Source organism: Lissotriton helveticus, chromosome 2_2, assembly GCF_964261635.1.
Source record: "Lissotriton helveticus chromosome 2_2, aLisHel1.1, whole genome shotgun sequence".
Lineage (NCBI taxonomy): Eukaryota > Metazoa > Chordata > Amphibia > Caudata > Salamandridae > Lissotriton > Lissotriton helveticus.
Window position 1 is genome coordinate 474,043,080 of NC_136060.1, and position 17,295 is coordinate 474,060,374.

The window sequence follows — 17,295 nt, forward strand, 5'->3', positions numbered from 1 at the left end:
CAAATTGGTATGTATGTACAAATTCGCATTTTTGTTGCGAATTCTTAGTATTCCTTAATTGCGATTAGCAAATTGAGAATCGCAATTAAGGAATACTTTCCCATTCATTTTTATGGGCCAAAATCGCAAATTGAGAATAATTTCAAGGGTACAGGGGTGTCCAAAAAACACCCTGTTGCACCCCTGAAATAAGCATGGGTGCACATGTGGTGCACATACATGCCCTGAGGGCATGTATGTGCGTCACATGGCACTCTGAAAAACGTGAAAATGGGCATTTTTCAAGGAATTCGCAAATTACCACCAACTTGAAGTTGGTGGTAATTTACGATTCCTTGGGGACAATTTGCCATTTTTTTTGCTTCATACATTGCATTTAAGGAATTGCAATTTTTTGCGATTCCTTAAATGCAATTGCAAAATAAGGAATCGCAAATTTCGTGATTCCTTATTTTGCATAAGATTTTCCTTTATACATACCATTTTGCAAGTTCGCATTCGCAAACGCTGAAATTCTGCGAATTTTGGTGTTTGCAAATGCGAATTTGCTTCATACATATGGCCCTATTTTACCCGGGTGGGAAGAGGATGCCGATGATGAAGCATGACACTCTTCAAAAAAGGATGGCTCTCCGCTTAAAAACACAATCCCGAAATATATAACTCTCTGAAGATTGAGCATTTTCCTGGCATAAGGATCTGCTTTCCTTATGAGATTTTGGTTTATCTCATTGGCACGGTACTTTTTTTTTGTGATATCCCAGTTTTGTGTTGGAGGGACGTACTGGAGCATTTTTCCTCCAGCTCTCTATTCTGTGATAATAGTGTACAACATAACATAATGTGTATTTGTAAATCGTACGTTTACCCTGTCGGGGTCTCTTGGTGCTGAATAACACACGTGTATTGTTACCCAACTCAATGGTATGGAAAACCCTTTCATAAGCTGAGGATTGCCTTAGAGAAATTTGCGATTTTATTGACCTGATAGTGCAACTTATTGAATGATCACAACGTCAGTTTAGGTTAGGTTATAAGTGTATGAATCGATTAATGTTGAGAGCTGTTGGTGTGCGCATGATGAATGTAAAGGGTGGCTTTGTGCTTGTGTTTTAGAAACTTAGGGGCATATTATCAACAAATAGCGATATTTATCGCTAAGTAGGGTTAGCAGCAGTCTTTTTATTGCCGTGCATCACGGGATTTTATCACTGAGATAACGTACTATTAGCAACGTTTATCTCAAAAGTGATAAAATTCCCAACGATAGCGGCAAAATCCGTGAATATCGCTGAGAATACAGCGATATACGTGCATTATCGCTAACAGGGTCTTAGACATTATATCCACCTCCCATTGGATATAATGGCTAAGAACTGGTCTGAGCAGGTGTTAGTTTTTAGAGATATTCGCACTTAGTGCGAATATTTCCATCGCTACGCCTGTGTTGGTAATAGGCGCTAGCGATGTTAGCGACTGCTTTCAGTCGCTAACTGGTTGGATACGCTCACTTTGCATGTCATTAGTGATAAATATCGCTGACATGCAAAGCGGGCCCAAAACCGCTCGCTATCGCCTACAAGCTGTCGCTAACTGCTGTTAGTGACAGCTTGCTAATAGGGCGATAGTATTATCGCCGCTTAGCGGTCGAAAACAGCCGCTAAAGCGCGAAAATTGCCTATCGCCCCCCCTTGATAATATGCCCCCTAACCATTGTATTCTTGGAGTTACTGGTTTTGATGGATTATTTACTTACATTTTGAATGATGTGACGGCATTCGTCCATAACTCCTTTTGCTGTTTCTTATGTTTGATAACGGGTTGGATTTTTGGGTTGATTCTAAAGTTGAAGTGATTGCTGAGGCCGCCTAGCCAAATTTCACTTTAATGTACCACCATTGGAACCATAACCCTCTAGATTTCAGCCAAGAAATGCGACATGCTAAAAGATGCATGCCCTGATGTAACTGTGGGTGGGGAGGCCTCCAGCTTCTGTAATGGAGACGGTAGCCCACACCGACCAGTCGGACTTATTTAAAGATTCCTGCCATACAGGTGGGCTTTTGGCCGACCTGAGAGGAGCACATTTGGTGAAAATGCATAATTTCTGCTGGCCCACCATGTCTCATTGACATGGAGTGCAGACCACCATTTTTTGAAAAAAAAACAACAAAGTGGGAGTTGGATTTCAGAAAACAGAGAAGGAATATGCTACTTACCAGTATGCATCTGTTCTTGGCATGTAGGGCTGCTGACATTCATATCCCGCGGCGATCTATGCACAGATATGAATTCAGCAGCCCACATGCCTTGAACATCAATGTTTTCGAACTGTGGGTCTTTCCTACTAGTTTATTTTTAGTTTTAATCAGAAATGGCATACCATGTACTGAGGCCTCAGGAAGGACAAAACAATGTCAATGCCTGCTGTGTATTGGAGGGGGTATGTCTGACCACAGAGACGTTTTATCGTGACCAACAAATCTTCTCCAACTGGAACCTCTATACATATGCCTTGAAAAAGCTCTTGACGTGCCAGCCATATGATCGAAACACGTGTCAACTGTTTCTTTATCATGTGGTTTGAAATAAATAAATTATACATATGACCTCTGGATATTGGAACATTTATTCCAAGAACTGAATTATAAACTGGCACGGCCTGCCTTTTACTACAATTGCCACCTGTGAATAGAATGTGCCTTCAACAACATGGAATAGGTTCCACCAATACAAACAGAGCAGTTACTCAGCTCAGCTCAGAATATTTCAAATATGTATCCATTTAATCTCGCTCTGCATATTCTCAATGCATGTCAACTAGCCTACACTTGGGGAAAGTATTTTTAGTCTTCTAATACAGTAGGTTAACATTTTTTTATTTCGTTTATTAATTTTTTATTTATATAACTTTTATCCAGTGTGTACATTTCTTAACTATTTGAGTTGTATGACTTTTTAATGTGATCCTTCGTCACAACTTGTTCTTGGTGTGCAAACAAAATATTTAGCATTGTTGAATAAAGAAATGCCATTGCCACCGTCTGGCACATGATCATGGACAGAAATGGCCTGATCCACACAGATCTGTCTGTAAGTAGGGTGACATTCTCTAAACTTCCACTAAAATTTCCAAGAGTAGGTCACACCTTCTCCTGAATGTGTGAACTGGGCCTGAAATGTATAGTTTGTGCTGAGATATGAGGTCTTCTAAACTGTATAATAACCACTGTTTTTAGATCTTGGTTTTGACGGCCCAGCACTCATCGAGATCTATTGCTTGAAATATTCACGGGCATATTAGCATGGGCTTTATCGCCGTTTTGCAGCACTTTTTGCCGCTAAAGCGGCGATTTTTTTATCACCCTATCAGCAAGCTGTCGCTAATAGGCGTTAGAGACAGCTTTCCGGTGATAGCGGCCGTTTTTCCTGCCTCCTTGCATGCCAGTGATAATTATCGCTAATGACATGCAAAGTAGTCGTTCCCAACTAAAAGCAACTGAAAACACTAATCGCTAACACTACTTCCTCCTATTACCAATGCAGGCGAAGCGATAAACAAAGTCGCATTAAGAGCGATTATCGCTAGTATTTAACACCTGCTGGAAACCTGACTTACCTGTATTCCTCAATGGGAGGTGGATATTCAGGGTAAGTCCACCATGGCGTTAATGCGTAAATATCGCTGGATTCCCACTGATATTCAGGCATTTCGCCGATATCGCTGGATAGTTTAGCACAGTGGAGATAAATGTTGCTGATAGCATGTTTTCTCCGCTAAAATATCCAGCGATAAAAATAACTATCGCAAGTTCTTGCTAATATGCCCCTCAGTGAGTAGACTTTGGGTCCACCCCCGTAAAGTATTTTTAGACCAGCCTCATTCAGCAATTGGCTAGAGACTTGATGCAGCCCAGTGCAGTAACACCCGGATGTATGTCGTTACTACGCATGCTTTTACAACGCATGCCTTTACCACGCAACTTTTACAACGCAAGTCGTTGGGGGGTGCTGGATAGTGAATAGTTTAATTTACTATTCCAACTCCAGTCCCCGTGGATAGTAGGGAAGGTTTTGGATAGCAAATTAAACTATTCCCTATCCTACAGCCCCCCCCAGCGCAAGTCGTTGTAACGACTTGCGTTGTAAAAGTTGCGTGGTAAAGGTAGTGCGTGGTAAAAGTTGCGTTGTAAACACTGTTCCCCGTAACACCCTCTCCTCTCATGCTATTGTCCAATGGGTGTATACACCACTTCCTTTGTGCTTGAACTGCAAAGCATGAGGGCATCTTTACAACTACCGGCCGACCCCATTAGCAGCTCCTCTTCACCTATTTATGCAACTTCTACTTTACATCTGTGTAGCGGTTTATTTTTGCTCTCTCCCACACCTCCCTCGTTCCTATGTGCCGTTCGTCCTCCATGACTCCCTCTCTTGCTCTTCTTTCCTGCTTCACCCTCTTTTGTAGTGCTTCCAGTGGCTTCCCATCAGTGCAAAGACTATTTTGTTAGTGGATGATATGGACGCTATTTTCATATTCCTATTTCTTCTTTAAACCACTTTTATCATCTTCATATTTCATAGATACAAAAATGTTTTATACTTAACCACATACATGCTCATGACGAGCTCAGCTCGTCATGAGGCACGGTGGCCATGTGCTCATGACGAGCTGAGCTCGTCATAACGGCCGCAACGCTCGCATGTGGGGCTAATTCCCCCGCTGTGCTGAGCGTTCCACAGAAACGGGTGTGGCCGTGACGAGCTCAGCTCGTCATGAGCACAGCGCCACCGTGCTGCGTGATGAGCTGAGCTCGTCACGAGCACCGGTGTGCTGTGCGCGCCCTCCCTCCCACCAGCACAGCGGGGGAATTACCCCCGCTGCGAACGGGTTAAGGGTCACTTGCAGGGCTGTACTGGGAACCAGCAGCCCTGGCAATTTTGTCGGACCAGCACTCCAGGGGGAGCAAGAGTGAAGCACTGTTGCTTTTGTTACTGGGGGCCAATATTGCAGCACTGCTGCAGAACCAGCCCCCAGGAACAAAACCGGCAACACCACTTGAAAACTGGCCCCACCCATAAAGCCTCCTGGGCAGTGCTTAATTTGTAAAATATTAAGTGCCAGGGCTCTGGCCAGGAGGCCACTGCAGCTTGCACCACCCATTGCCCTTGCCATTGCTGCCAAAACAACTACTAACCATCTCTCCTGCATTTAAATGCGACAGTTCAGAATATTCCAGGTCCCCAAAGCTAAAGGAATGGCTGGGGAGACAGGTATTAGCACTATTTTAATGTACATTGTATTCATAAACAACCATTGTTCTGCTCATCTCTAAATTAGATGAGCAGCGCCACCATGTGGTAGACTGTTCTATGTATGGCGTTGACAATTAGGTGCCGGTGCAGAGCACCGGAAACCAATTAAGTGTGGTGCTTAGCACCGGAAAGCCCCAGCTCAAATTAAGCACTGCGTGTCCTGGGGAAATACCCGATGCCTGCTACGGCCAGTCCGGCTTTGGTCCCTTGCCTTCATTCCAGTACTGTTTTTGATTTGAAGCAAAATGAATATCGGCTGAAAGGACAGGAATGCTCTGTATCTCGTAAATACGGCGCATTCTTGCCTCTTAGAATTGGCGTCGGGCAGCGCAGCAAAAAGACTTACGGCGTTGCCCTACGCCAAATCATTGTAAATGAGGCCCTTAGTACTTTTCTTGGTAAGTCAGCCTAGAATTTAACAGGTGTGTCTCTTTAGCCACTGTTAAATTGTGACAGTTTCCCCCTCCAGCGAGTTGGAACTTCATGACACAGCCCCCGCCCACCACCATGACACTACACCAGCGTTTCCCTCCAAAAGAATGAAAAAGGTAGAAAAGATTCTGAAGGAATTTTAGGAAATGGAGGGTCTCGTTTACAAGTTTATGACGCAGGGCAGTAAGCGACTTTGCTGTGCCGCACCTGCGTCAAACGGAAAGGGCAGACCTACAACTCATCTTTCCTCTCGACTCCCCCTCTGCTATCCCTAACTTCCAGGCAGCTATGTCCCATATCCTACAGTGGATGTGCCAAAACCAGCTCAAACTGAATCCTGGCAAGACGGAGCTCCTTCTTCCTGGCAGGAGTTCTACTTACTGGGGTCCGCACTTTTGGCTGAAAGTGCTTGCCCCCCCCCCCCACCCCTGTGGCCTCGGTAAAAAGTCTCGGGGTCACTATTGACTCCGGTCTCTCCCTCGGGCCCCAAGTGGGGACAGTAGTCTCCTCCTGCATGTTCCAGCTGCGCAGGATCAGGAAGGTGGCCTATCTCCTCACTCCTGAAGCCCTCCTGCAAGTAATCATGGCCCTTGTCCTCTCCCGCTTAGATTTTTCCAACGCTATTTACCACGGTCTGTCCAAAACATCTCTTTCCAGACTACAATCTGTTCAAAATCAAGCGGCGAGATTGGCCCTTGGGATTCCGAAATGGCAATCCGCCAAACCCCTTCTGTCCAAACTGCACTGGCTCCCTGTCATCTCGAGGGCAGCCTTCAAGATCGGCTGCCTCACTTTTAAATCTTTATCCGGCTCTTGCCCCGCCTTCCTGAAATCCCTTATCAGGACCTATTGTCCTTCACGGAACCTGAGATCTTCCCACCTCCACCTTTTACTCATCCCTCCTGTCAAACTTTGCAGATCCGGAGGCCGGAGATTCGCATTCCTGGCCCCTAAACTTTGGAACTCCTTTCCCCTCTCTCTCAAAATTTCTAACTCCCTCACCCTTTTCCGTAAATCTCTAAAAACATGGCTCTTTCCTCAATCTGGCTAAATTCCTCTGGTCCCTCAGTACTCAACCAGCGCCAGAAAACCCACGGTGTCAGCGCGCTTTACAAGCTCCCCTTACAATACAATACAATACAATATACAGCATTCCTGTCTTTTCCCACTGCGCTGGAGCCGTTTTGGCTGCCTTGTGTCTGCGTTGTAGAAATGATTGCTTTTGCCCAGGAAGGGTCACCTTCCTCCACAAAAACAATCAATGAAGGCGTTTTCCTTCTTCATTGTGTGCTGCACATAGAAAGAGGAAAAATTGAGAAAAAATGAAGTTATTTCTCCGCGGTACGCCTCTCCCGAGAAGACGTAGGTTTTTGACAGATTTCCAGGTTTACAGGTCCTTGTAAATCTGGGATTGCATTAAATCCATGGGCGTTGAATAGGAACACCCACTGCAACGCCCAAGGAAAACCTCTTCGACGCAGAGTAAGACAACACAGCGACATGCGCAGCACTGCCGTACTCCATATCTTCGATGCCATGAAATCCTGCGGGAAGTGGCTTTGCGTGGCCTCGTAGATATTGGTCTGCACTCTGCGCCGCTGGTGAGCCAAAAAAAGGGATGCACGGCAGCACAATGGGCTTGTAGATGAGCTCCCAATTCCGTAAATTTCAATTGGATCAGAAATTAGTGGCGTTACCGGACACTTCGCTTGATAAAACATGTTTCTTGCTTTATAAGTGGACTGTTTTACTTTGGAGTAAACTGAAATTGAGTGCTGTTTATATGACACAGACTGACAAAATTAAACTTTCTTGTGTATCACTGTAGGTGTGCATCACATTACACTGTGACAAATCACAAAGGGCGAAGATGACTTCTGGCTGCTGCTTTTGTTTACAAGTTGTGGATGTTTTTTTTAAAATAAGTGTATCATGACACCAAGTGCCGAGCTTTATAAAACGTTATTAAGGGATCCCCAATTAAGTCTGCAGATTGCCAGTCCCTTATTTTGTAAAAAAAACTTTGCAAAATACTGTGCTTAGGGAACATTGGGCCATATTATCAAGAAAGGGCGATACATTATCGCCGCTTTTATCAGCAGGAAACTGCCGCTAAAGCGGCGATAATGAGCTTGATAATATGCCCTTGTGAATTCCCATAGAAGCCCAGGTTCTGGTGTCAAGCCCATTATCGGCGCTTTAACGGCAGTTTCCTGACGATAAAAGCGCCGATAATGTATCGCCCTTTCTTGATAATATGGCCCGTTTTTTTTTGTTTAGCTTAGTCTGAAGGGATTATGGTACTTTTCTCCTTATTAGTTTCTCACTTCTTTCTATCATAAAACACGATAGAAGAACTACAATTAAGCCTCCCTTGCTATTTGACCTTTATTTCAAATAGAAACAAAACAGGAGGATATTGGCGGCAAGGGTACTTTCAACACCGCATTTCCCTTCTTATATTTGCCTGCCTTAAATGTGCTTAAATTCCTCCCTCTTAGCTTTGCCAGGTTTTTGGTAATATAATTGCCAATATTAGGAGCTATTAAAAATTATACATTGACAATACTGCATTCATCTATGTATCAAACACACACACACCCTATGAAATAGCACATATGTGAATCTACATAATCAACAGGAATGTTTTCTCACATTCTAATAGAACATATATTTTATAGAACTTAACATTGGTGTGTAGGCATGGAAACATATACACAAATATCAAGCGATTTTTTGAGGATCAAACAACTTGCCAATTGTTGATTTCAGGACAGGAGCGGAGGGTCAAGAATCTCAAATACCTATCAAGCAATTTGTTCTCTGAATGCATCTTTTAAGCCTTATTTGCTAGTGGGATAGGGTTGATGACATGCGAGTGACCTATTGTTGTTCAATCTTTGGGGACATGGGGCCAGATGTAGGTAAATACCATTTACCGATTCTAAAATACCGAATTTTTACCGATTCGGTATTTTAGAATCGGTAAATGGTATGTAGGTATTAATTCGGTAATTTTAACCGAATCTGTAAAATTTGGTAAATACCGAATCGGTATTTACCGAATCGGTATTCCCCATTCATTCCTATGAGCCTTCAGGCCCATAGGAATGAATGGGGAATACCGATTCGGTAAATACCGAATCGGTAAGGGGGGAAGATCTACAAAGGTGGCAGGGTGTCACATTGACACCTTGTTGCACCCCTGAATAGTGCATGGGTGCACATGTGGCACACATACGTCTGCCACATGGCACTGTTAAAAAAGCACAAAATTGCTTTTTTTTAGGGTTTTCGTAATTTACCACCAACTTGTAGTTGGTGGTAAATAACGAATCCTTACAGGTGAAAAGCACTCACTTGAGTGCTTCCTACATTTCAGATTTGGTAATTTACCGAATCGGTATTTAAGAATTCGGTAATTTACCGAATTCTTAAATACCGATTCGGTAAATTACCGAATCCGAAATGTAGCCACCTACATCCCAAATGCCTAATACCGGTCGGTAACGGCCGAAATTCGGTCATTTCGGCCGTTACCGACCGGTATTAGGGTTCCTACATCTGGCCCATGGTGCCCAAACAAGTTTTAAGACTATGTGCTACTATCCCACATTTGTTTCTTTTTGAAGAAACGTCAGAGCCACATTATAGGATTAATTCACAAAGATCTTCCTGACAGCAGATGTTACTTACGGCCACATGCATCAATGTTGCCGTTTGCGAATCCTTAATTGCGAAAATTAAGGAATCACAATTAAGGATTCGCAAACGGCAATGCATGATTAATTCGCTTTTTTTTAGCGATTCGGTAATTTTCCTTAATTGCGATTCACAATTTGCGAATCGCAATTAAGGAAAACCCTTCCCATTGATTCCTATGGGCCAAGAGGACCATAGGAATCAATGGGAAGGCATTTACAATTTGCGATTTTCAATTTGCGAATCGCAAATTGAAAATGCAATTTCAAGGGTGCAAGGGGGGGGTCAAAAGGACCCCTCCCTGCACCCCTGAAATTAAACTTAATCCTATTCCGTGTTCTTTCCTCATTACATGGCACTTCAGTCCTCGTACACAATCCATATTGTTCTATAAAACCGCACAGACAGTAGACTTGCTTTATTGCCCAATTCACATTGGAAAAAAAGTAGAAAAAAAGGCCTCTGCCTCTTTCAGGCTACTGCATACAGACTGCATGATGCACAGGATGTTTACAATCATAACAGAGAAAGAGGTGATACAAGTCAACTCACTGGGAGTGAGCTGGGATTTACATTTTGTACAAATCACACATCTGGAAAGACCAGGAGCCTGGCTTACCTGGGATGACTTTATTAAATGAAAGTTGGCAGAAGTAAAATAATTTTCTCATCACAAATTCAATAATTGAATCATTGCAAGATCTGCTAAAAAGAAAAGGGAGTATAAAGAGTCCCTTAACTGGGAAGGTTTTGAAACATAAAATCAGAGTCCACCAGAGGCTAGTCTGTGTGCATCTTTCTGTACAAGGATATCCAAGTGTCCTATTGAAGGATGTCCAGGCAGATCTGTTTTGCTTTGAAAAAGGATGATGTTCAAACCGACCCTCAATAACACATGCCCAATGTACAGACCTTCTTGACTTGTTTTCATTTGAATGTCCATAAAATCTGTAATAGGGGATCATAGGCCAAGCTTCTTCTCTAGGAAGCCTTCTTCTGTATCAACCATTAACCATGTCTAAGAACCAGCACTTGAATCCATCTCATGTCATTCCCACAATAAATCACCAGATCACTATTTTGACAATAAAGTTAACATAAATCATTTTAGGATCACTCAAAGATAATAATATGCACTGTTTAATAATAGCCTATTATAAATCATGTTTTTTTAAATTTTTGGTCTTGATTTTTAACAGTCAAAATGCGTGGGAAATGTTGAAGCCATCTCAAACCTTTTTAGGAAAAAGAATATCTAAAGAATAATGTAATAACTCAAGAAGGACTCCAGTTCTTCAAGGCGGGGCTGGCAAAATAATTCCTGCTTAAAGAGTTCTCAATGTATGCTGGTAAAAATATCAAATGTTTGAATGTAACATGATTGGTAGGGCCAAACACTGGGCTCAGAGTTTGATGTTGCCCAAATAATTATTTCTTGTTTCAACAATATGCTTTTGGAAATGGTTGAAATTATATGGGCGCCCGTTATTAAAAACTAGCTCTTCCGCATCCTGCAATCAATTCAAACTCCCCCTCCAATGTGCATCTCTTTACCAAAGTAATGCATGTTGATGTATCTTGGAGCAAATAAATGATCAGGATGAATTGCACTAGTCTTCAATGTTAGTGTAAGAGGACCAAAGCCATGCTCAGATTTCAAGACGGTCACTTAAGTGTGTAAATGGGACGCAGGTATTACAACGCAAGTCGTTACAACGACTTGCGTTGGGGGGCGCTGGATAGTGGAATAGTTTAATTTTCTATTCCAACTCCAGTCCCCGTGGATAGTAGGGAAGGTGTTGGATAGAAAATTAAACTATTCCCTATCCAACAGCCCCCTCCAGCGAAAGTCGTTGTAACGACTTTCGTTGTAATTCCTGCGTTGTAATGGTAGTGCGTGATAAAAGTTTCGTTGTAAACGATGTTCCCCGTGTAAATGACTCCCATTGACACATTTTATATGTGAATTTATCTTTAGTGGATATCCCAAAGGTCTTTAATGGCTGTGGTCCTCACAGTGAAATTTTGGACTCATTTTTTCAACCTCTTGTACTCTATGTTGGAGACACATTTGGTATTTGTGAAGTTTTGGGTGATCACTTGTTCTACAGGATAAATGTTACCTACAACTCTTTAGAGGGCCTTGTGCAGTAGACACAAAAGGTTCAATGATAGTCTTGAATGAATGCATTTTTTGTTCATAAAATACCTTCTGTGGAGCCCAGCTTAGCAAATGAGAGTCAAGATACATAAAAGGGGAAGGTGCTAAAGGTATTTATACATGGTTATCCACTCTCTTACCCCTCCCCAACATGAATGAGGAAAGCCACACAGCCACCAGTTTGAACATTCCTTTGATCCAGATAAGCTTTACACTTTGTTTTAAGCAACTACAAATAGTCCCCTGCATGGAATAATAATAATAATACCATATACATTAGACTTTTTTTTGTGAGAAACGTACAAAAAAATAAAATAAAGTTGTCGGTAATATATAAACATTCATTTTGGATCTATTAGTCAAAGAAACTCCTCCCCTACTACCACAGCCTTTATTACTGTGAGTAATTGGATTGACAGATGAGGGGGGGTTTCAGTCTAAACACTTGAAGTTTCACTCTTTCTACCACAGCGTAAGTCAAGCGGTATACAGTTTAAACACAATGTCCCATTGGAGGAGGTGGACGCGTCTCATCCCCACCTGTCATCGGTTCATCTTCCAGGTGGCATGTTCCAATAGACTTTCCAGCTTGTCTAAGTCTGGCTGTATCATGCCAGTACTATGCACACCTGGTCTCTGTTCTAACATCGCGTCAGCATTGCTGCCACAATTGTGGTAAGGGTCCCACAACATTCTGCGATAATGTGTAACCGCTACAGACAAAAAACAGAAAAGGTAAGGACTGGAAAGGTTACTATGAACAAGCTTTTTTTCAGACAGCTTAAAAAGAGCTCAAGGGGGTTCCTCTATCCTCCCTTGTAGGTCCCAAAGATAGTTTATTTTGTAGGAAATGAGCAAGAATTGTGCAGGTGTTGCTCCTTTTCACATAAGAAGTAGAAGGAGGGAGCTCCAGAGCAGAGTTGACCAGTGGCAATGATTTAAGGGGAGTGAATGAGATGTTTCACCAGACTTCATGTGTGTGGAGTCTACCAAGAGCCTTCCTTCCGTAGGGACCTGAAAAAGAAAAGGGTATTGCAGAAATGAGTAAGGAAGAACAGGCATTCCTGTGGTATCTGGACATTAAACAAATCCAACCATTTAAGTGTAATATAGGGGCATATTAACAAGGAACAGGGAAAATTAACGCTAAGGGCGCTTAACGTTAATTCCTTTAACGCCTGCTATCGCTGGATAATATCGCCTGGTTATCACGTTATTAACAACGCTTTGTTTTGTTTTGTTTTGTTTGTTTTGTTGTGTTATTTGTAAAGCGCAGCGGTCGCTCCGAAATGAGCATCTTGCCGCTGTTTTGAAGGTAAGCTTTCAGTTACATAAGAAAAAAGAAGAGAAAAAAAAAAAAATTAGATAGCAGCCATGGTATAGTCGTCTGGGAGATTAAAGATCCAGGTTTTTAGTAGCTTCCGGAGCTAACCGCCTAGGCGATAAAAAATCCAGCGATAGCGGCATTTTGGGAGGTTATCACTGGTAATGCAGCGATAAAACTACAAAGATAGGGATATCCTTGTTGATAGCCCATGGTGGATTTAGCCATGTAATCCACCTCCCATTGAATTACATGCCTAAATCTGAAAATTAGCAGACGTAAAAAAGCAGCGTTAACCGTGGTTAGCACTGCTTTTTTTGTCTCTAACAGGATTAGCGTGAAGCTTGATAATAGGAGAAATGTCGCGTAGCGAAATTTCTCCTATTATTTTGCCCTGGAACGCCCACTTTGCATCTCATTAGAGATACAAAGGGAAGCATAGTGAAAAAGGGTGCTAACATGCGATTTTGCATGTTAGCACCCTGTTGTTGATAGGGCGATATTTTCATCTCCGCTTCTTTGGCTTTTAAAGCCAAAAAAGCAGAGATAAAGCCCTTGTTAATATGCCCCATAGTCTTTCGATACTTTCTCTGCAAATCATATTGGGGAATATTGTATAGCCCATCATCACTGTTTGCACCAAATTTCTTTGAATTATCTTAACTAAGAGAAGGAGGGTGGGAGCACATTGCCTCACACCCCAGCACTCAAATTGCCCCAATTCATCATGGTAAGTGCAGTGCATGATACAGGCACTTTAGTCGTGGTCTATACATGTTCACCCTTGTGCAGCCTGTGCTGTGTAACTCTGGACACATGTTTCTGGATACATTCACTCGTCAGTAGAAAACAACAAGTCAATTTGGGGGCGCTGGAGCTGCAGATTAGGGTACAGAGACCTAAGAAGACTTCAGGCAGCATTGCCACTGGGTCACCAAAAGTCCATCTTGAACCCTCCAGACTGGCCATATAAGTGGCTATCTGCCATTTTTTTACTATATTATGTGTGAAGCCACCACCCCACAATTTACTATCAATTAATTCACAGAGCATTTACAAAGCAGTCTGCTTTGTTCATAAACGCATCAAACAAACTCTCCTCATAATTTTGCACAAGAATGTGTGATTGAGAGGGGATTGTTTATGTTTATTAAAATCTTGAGGCATTCTCTCTCAATAAGCAATGTGGTACTGTAGTGCCCTGTTGTACCCAGGGAATCTGGGCACCCCCACCTGAGTTCTGCGTATGCACTTTCCATGCTAAATTTAATAAAAGATCTGAAACATTTCTCGCATCTTAGTTCTCTAAAAGAAGTGGGGCATATTATCAAGGACAGGCGATACATTATCGCCGCTTTTATCAGCAGGAAACTACTGATAAAGCGGCGATAATGGCCTTGATAATATGCTCTATGAATTCCAATCGAAGCCCATGTTAGATGTGAATGTATCGCCTGTCCATGATAATATGCCCCCAGTGTTTTTGTAGGATTTTCAAGCTCTTGCACCTGCAAATCAACTGTTTATGCCACTGACTCCAGTGACAAAACGTCCTGAAAGTTAATTTTCCACTGAACACCTCAGAATGTTTTACATGAATGCTAAGGCAAATGATCCCACAGTCAACCGGACAACCCACCGATTAACAAAATAACAAGTTGCCTGATCATTGACAGTTATTTCATCGTCCATTCTGGCCACACAATTTTAACCAAGCAAATTGGCAGTCGAAACGCGTCTACCCATGAACACAAAAATGGAAACAGATAAAAACTCTCTAACTTATCCCTTTTTCTAATCCCCGCCCATTGTATTCAATAATGATCCAATAATCTCAAATTGGTGTGGATTCAAGATGTACCTTATTACTATAGGTATTCATTCTGTAAGTACCAATTATATACATACATTGTAAATTGTATATTATGAGCATTAAATATTGCTTTTACAACCTATAGCAGGTTCAACCCATTAGCCTTTTTTAGATATTAGACAAAACAAAATTCCATCAATTACAAGTTAGCTAAATTATATGCGGTGGAATCCTATGACACCTTTGTAGCATTTTTCCATTTGTGTATGGAATATGGACAGTTAAATGAGGTTAGCTTAAAGGCTGAGGTTGGTTACAGTTAACATTGTGTTTTGTTAAGTGATTTGTTTTAGTACAAATTTGTCAAATAATTCTTGAAGCTGCAAAAAGAGACCCTATCAGTATGCAAAATCACACAGAAGCACCAGTTAAAATTATATTAAAGTGATGCAAGGAATTGATGAGTATTAAGGGAGTGTCTATAAATGGTATGATCAATCATTTTTTTTAGTTTTGGGCAACATTTTGAGAGCATTGCTTCAAGAGTGGACCTTGCACAATCTCATGTCTGTACCATGGAATACAAATAATAAATTAAAGAGCAAAAAACCACACTACAGTACAGTCACCACTCAGGGCCCTAGTGTCGCTAAGTGGAAAGCAGACTTCCTAAAATGGGCTGAGTGTGAGGGAGTGATTAGATTACAAATTGCAAATCGCACGGGGAGTGAAAAGGCAATGGAGAGGGCGAGAGCCTGAGAAATGCTTGTTATAGCTTTCAAATCCCCCGAAGACTATGCGGGAGATGCAACTGTAGACGACCCAGGGGCAGCCATAGTTTAACGCATAGTCAGCTTTGCACCAACCTTGCTCTGTCTCCTTACGATTAGTAGTGGCATTTGGCACGCACGCTTGCTTTCACTCAGCTTCTTCTCATTCCAATAAGTTGCCCTATTGCGACATTAGCTCTCCTGATCTTTCGTAGCCAGCACTTACGTGACACGCCTGGGAGGGTGGTGAGGGAGGAGGGGTGGGGGGTAGTTGAGGATTGAGTCTTCAATGGTTGGATAATGACTTTTGCAAAGTACTCACTCATGGGTTTCGCCCGAGCAATAGGCATGGACAGCTTACAGAACCATAAGCGTGACATCAATAACCTGGTTTGCCATGTGTTTCTGATACACACTTGGGGTATGTAACTGAACGCCCTTTTGATTTTTGCTCTTCTTTGTGGTTTCCGTACTAGATCTATGGAAAATTAATAAAAAATTAATTCAAAAAAAGAAATTCTGTGATCTTGACCAAGGTGGTTTCCATACGAAAACAAAGATGGAAACCAGACTGGGACAGGAGCAGCAGCTAGCCCTGCTCCAGGAGATTAGACAACAGTTTATTAATACTCTTCTCCAGTATTTTAGAAAAAGCGGGCAGTAAGGAGATAGGCCTGAAATTACAAACAAATTCTCAAAACTCAAAATTTCAACCCTTTCTAGAATACTCTAGAGGGCGGTTGAATATGCGCGACCAAGCTATACCACCGCCACTGCAGTCCCCCCAGCCACCATGCATCATGCAGGTTACTAGGGACAACGGTCTCCTTAGTTCCCTGTGGAGAGGTGTGGTGCAGCGGCCAGGGCAGCTGACTTTGGAGCACAGGGTTCACGGTTCGATCCCCGGCTCCGGCGGCAGCCCAGCACCCTGTGACTCTGGGCAAAAGCTCACTTAATTTCCACGATGGCCCCCAGCGCCTTGAGACCTGTAAGGGTGAGTAGTTTGCGCTTTACAAATACGGATTTTTTTTTACCCTGTGGAAGGAAAGATCAAGCATTTCCATACAGGACCATCACATCCGACAGATATGATCTCCATATTGTTCAACAGGGTTATGCCCTACCATTCCCGTCTGATCCATCTCAACTTCCACTCACATCAGAGTGACTTTTGGAGTAGTGCATTTCCAGCTTGTTGTAAGAGGTGTAGACTCTACTGGAAGAAGGGGCCATCGAAAGGATGGTGTCCAGAAGTAGGAAGGGGCTGGACTTCTGCTTCTTCCTCGTGCCAAGAAGGATGAAGTCCATCGTCCTATTTTACATCTCCAGCCACTGAATGCATTCCTGGAACAATACATTCAGAAATTCTCACTTTGGCCCAAGTACTGCTTGCCCTGGTTCTCGGTGACCGGATGGTTGCCTTAGGCCAGCAGGATATGTATTTTCAAAGGTGTACCTGCAGTTCAAGGTCAGTTAGGAGCATTTTCAGGTTGCGGTGCTCCTCTTTAAGCTTACCAGCGCCCTTCGGGTATTCACAAAACTGATGGTGGTGGTTACAGTCCTTCTTCAGATGTTGCGGAACACCAGATTCCTCTACCTCGACAACTCGCTACTGAGGAAGGGCTTGCCACAATCAGAATGGATCACCTCCAGACACTGAACCTCCTAACATCAATGGGGTTCTCGATCATTGAACCAAAGTTGCACCTGACTTCTTTTCTACAGGCTTCCCTTTATTGAAGCCATTCTCAACATGGTGCTGTTCAGGGACTTTCCT

General features: G+C 42.6%; 1 protein-coding gene across 1 annotated transcript in view; it reads right to left on the reverse strand.

The window, feature by feature from the left end:
* Positions 1-9,853: 9,853 nt before the first annotated feature.
* LOC144821548 (GDNF family receptor alpha-4-like) overlaps positions 9,854-17,295 on the reverse strand; it is a 739,131-nt gene continuing 731,689 nt past the window's right edge. Inside the window, exon 8 of the mRNA XM_078678723.1 lies at positions 9,854-12,625. Coding sequence (XP_078534849.1) covers positions 12,494-12,625 — 132 coding nt within the window. The 3' untranslated portion in view covers positions 9,854-12,493. The remainder of the gene's footprint in view (positions 12,626-17,295) is intronic.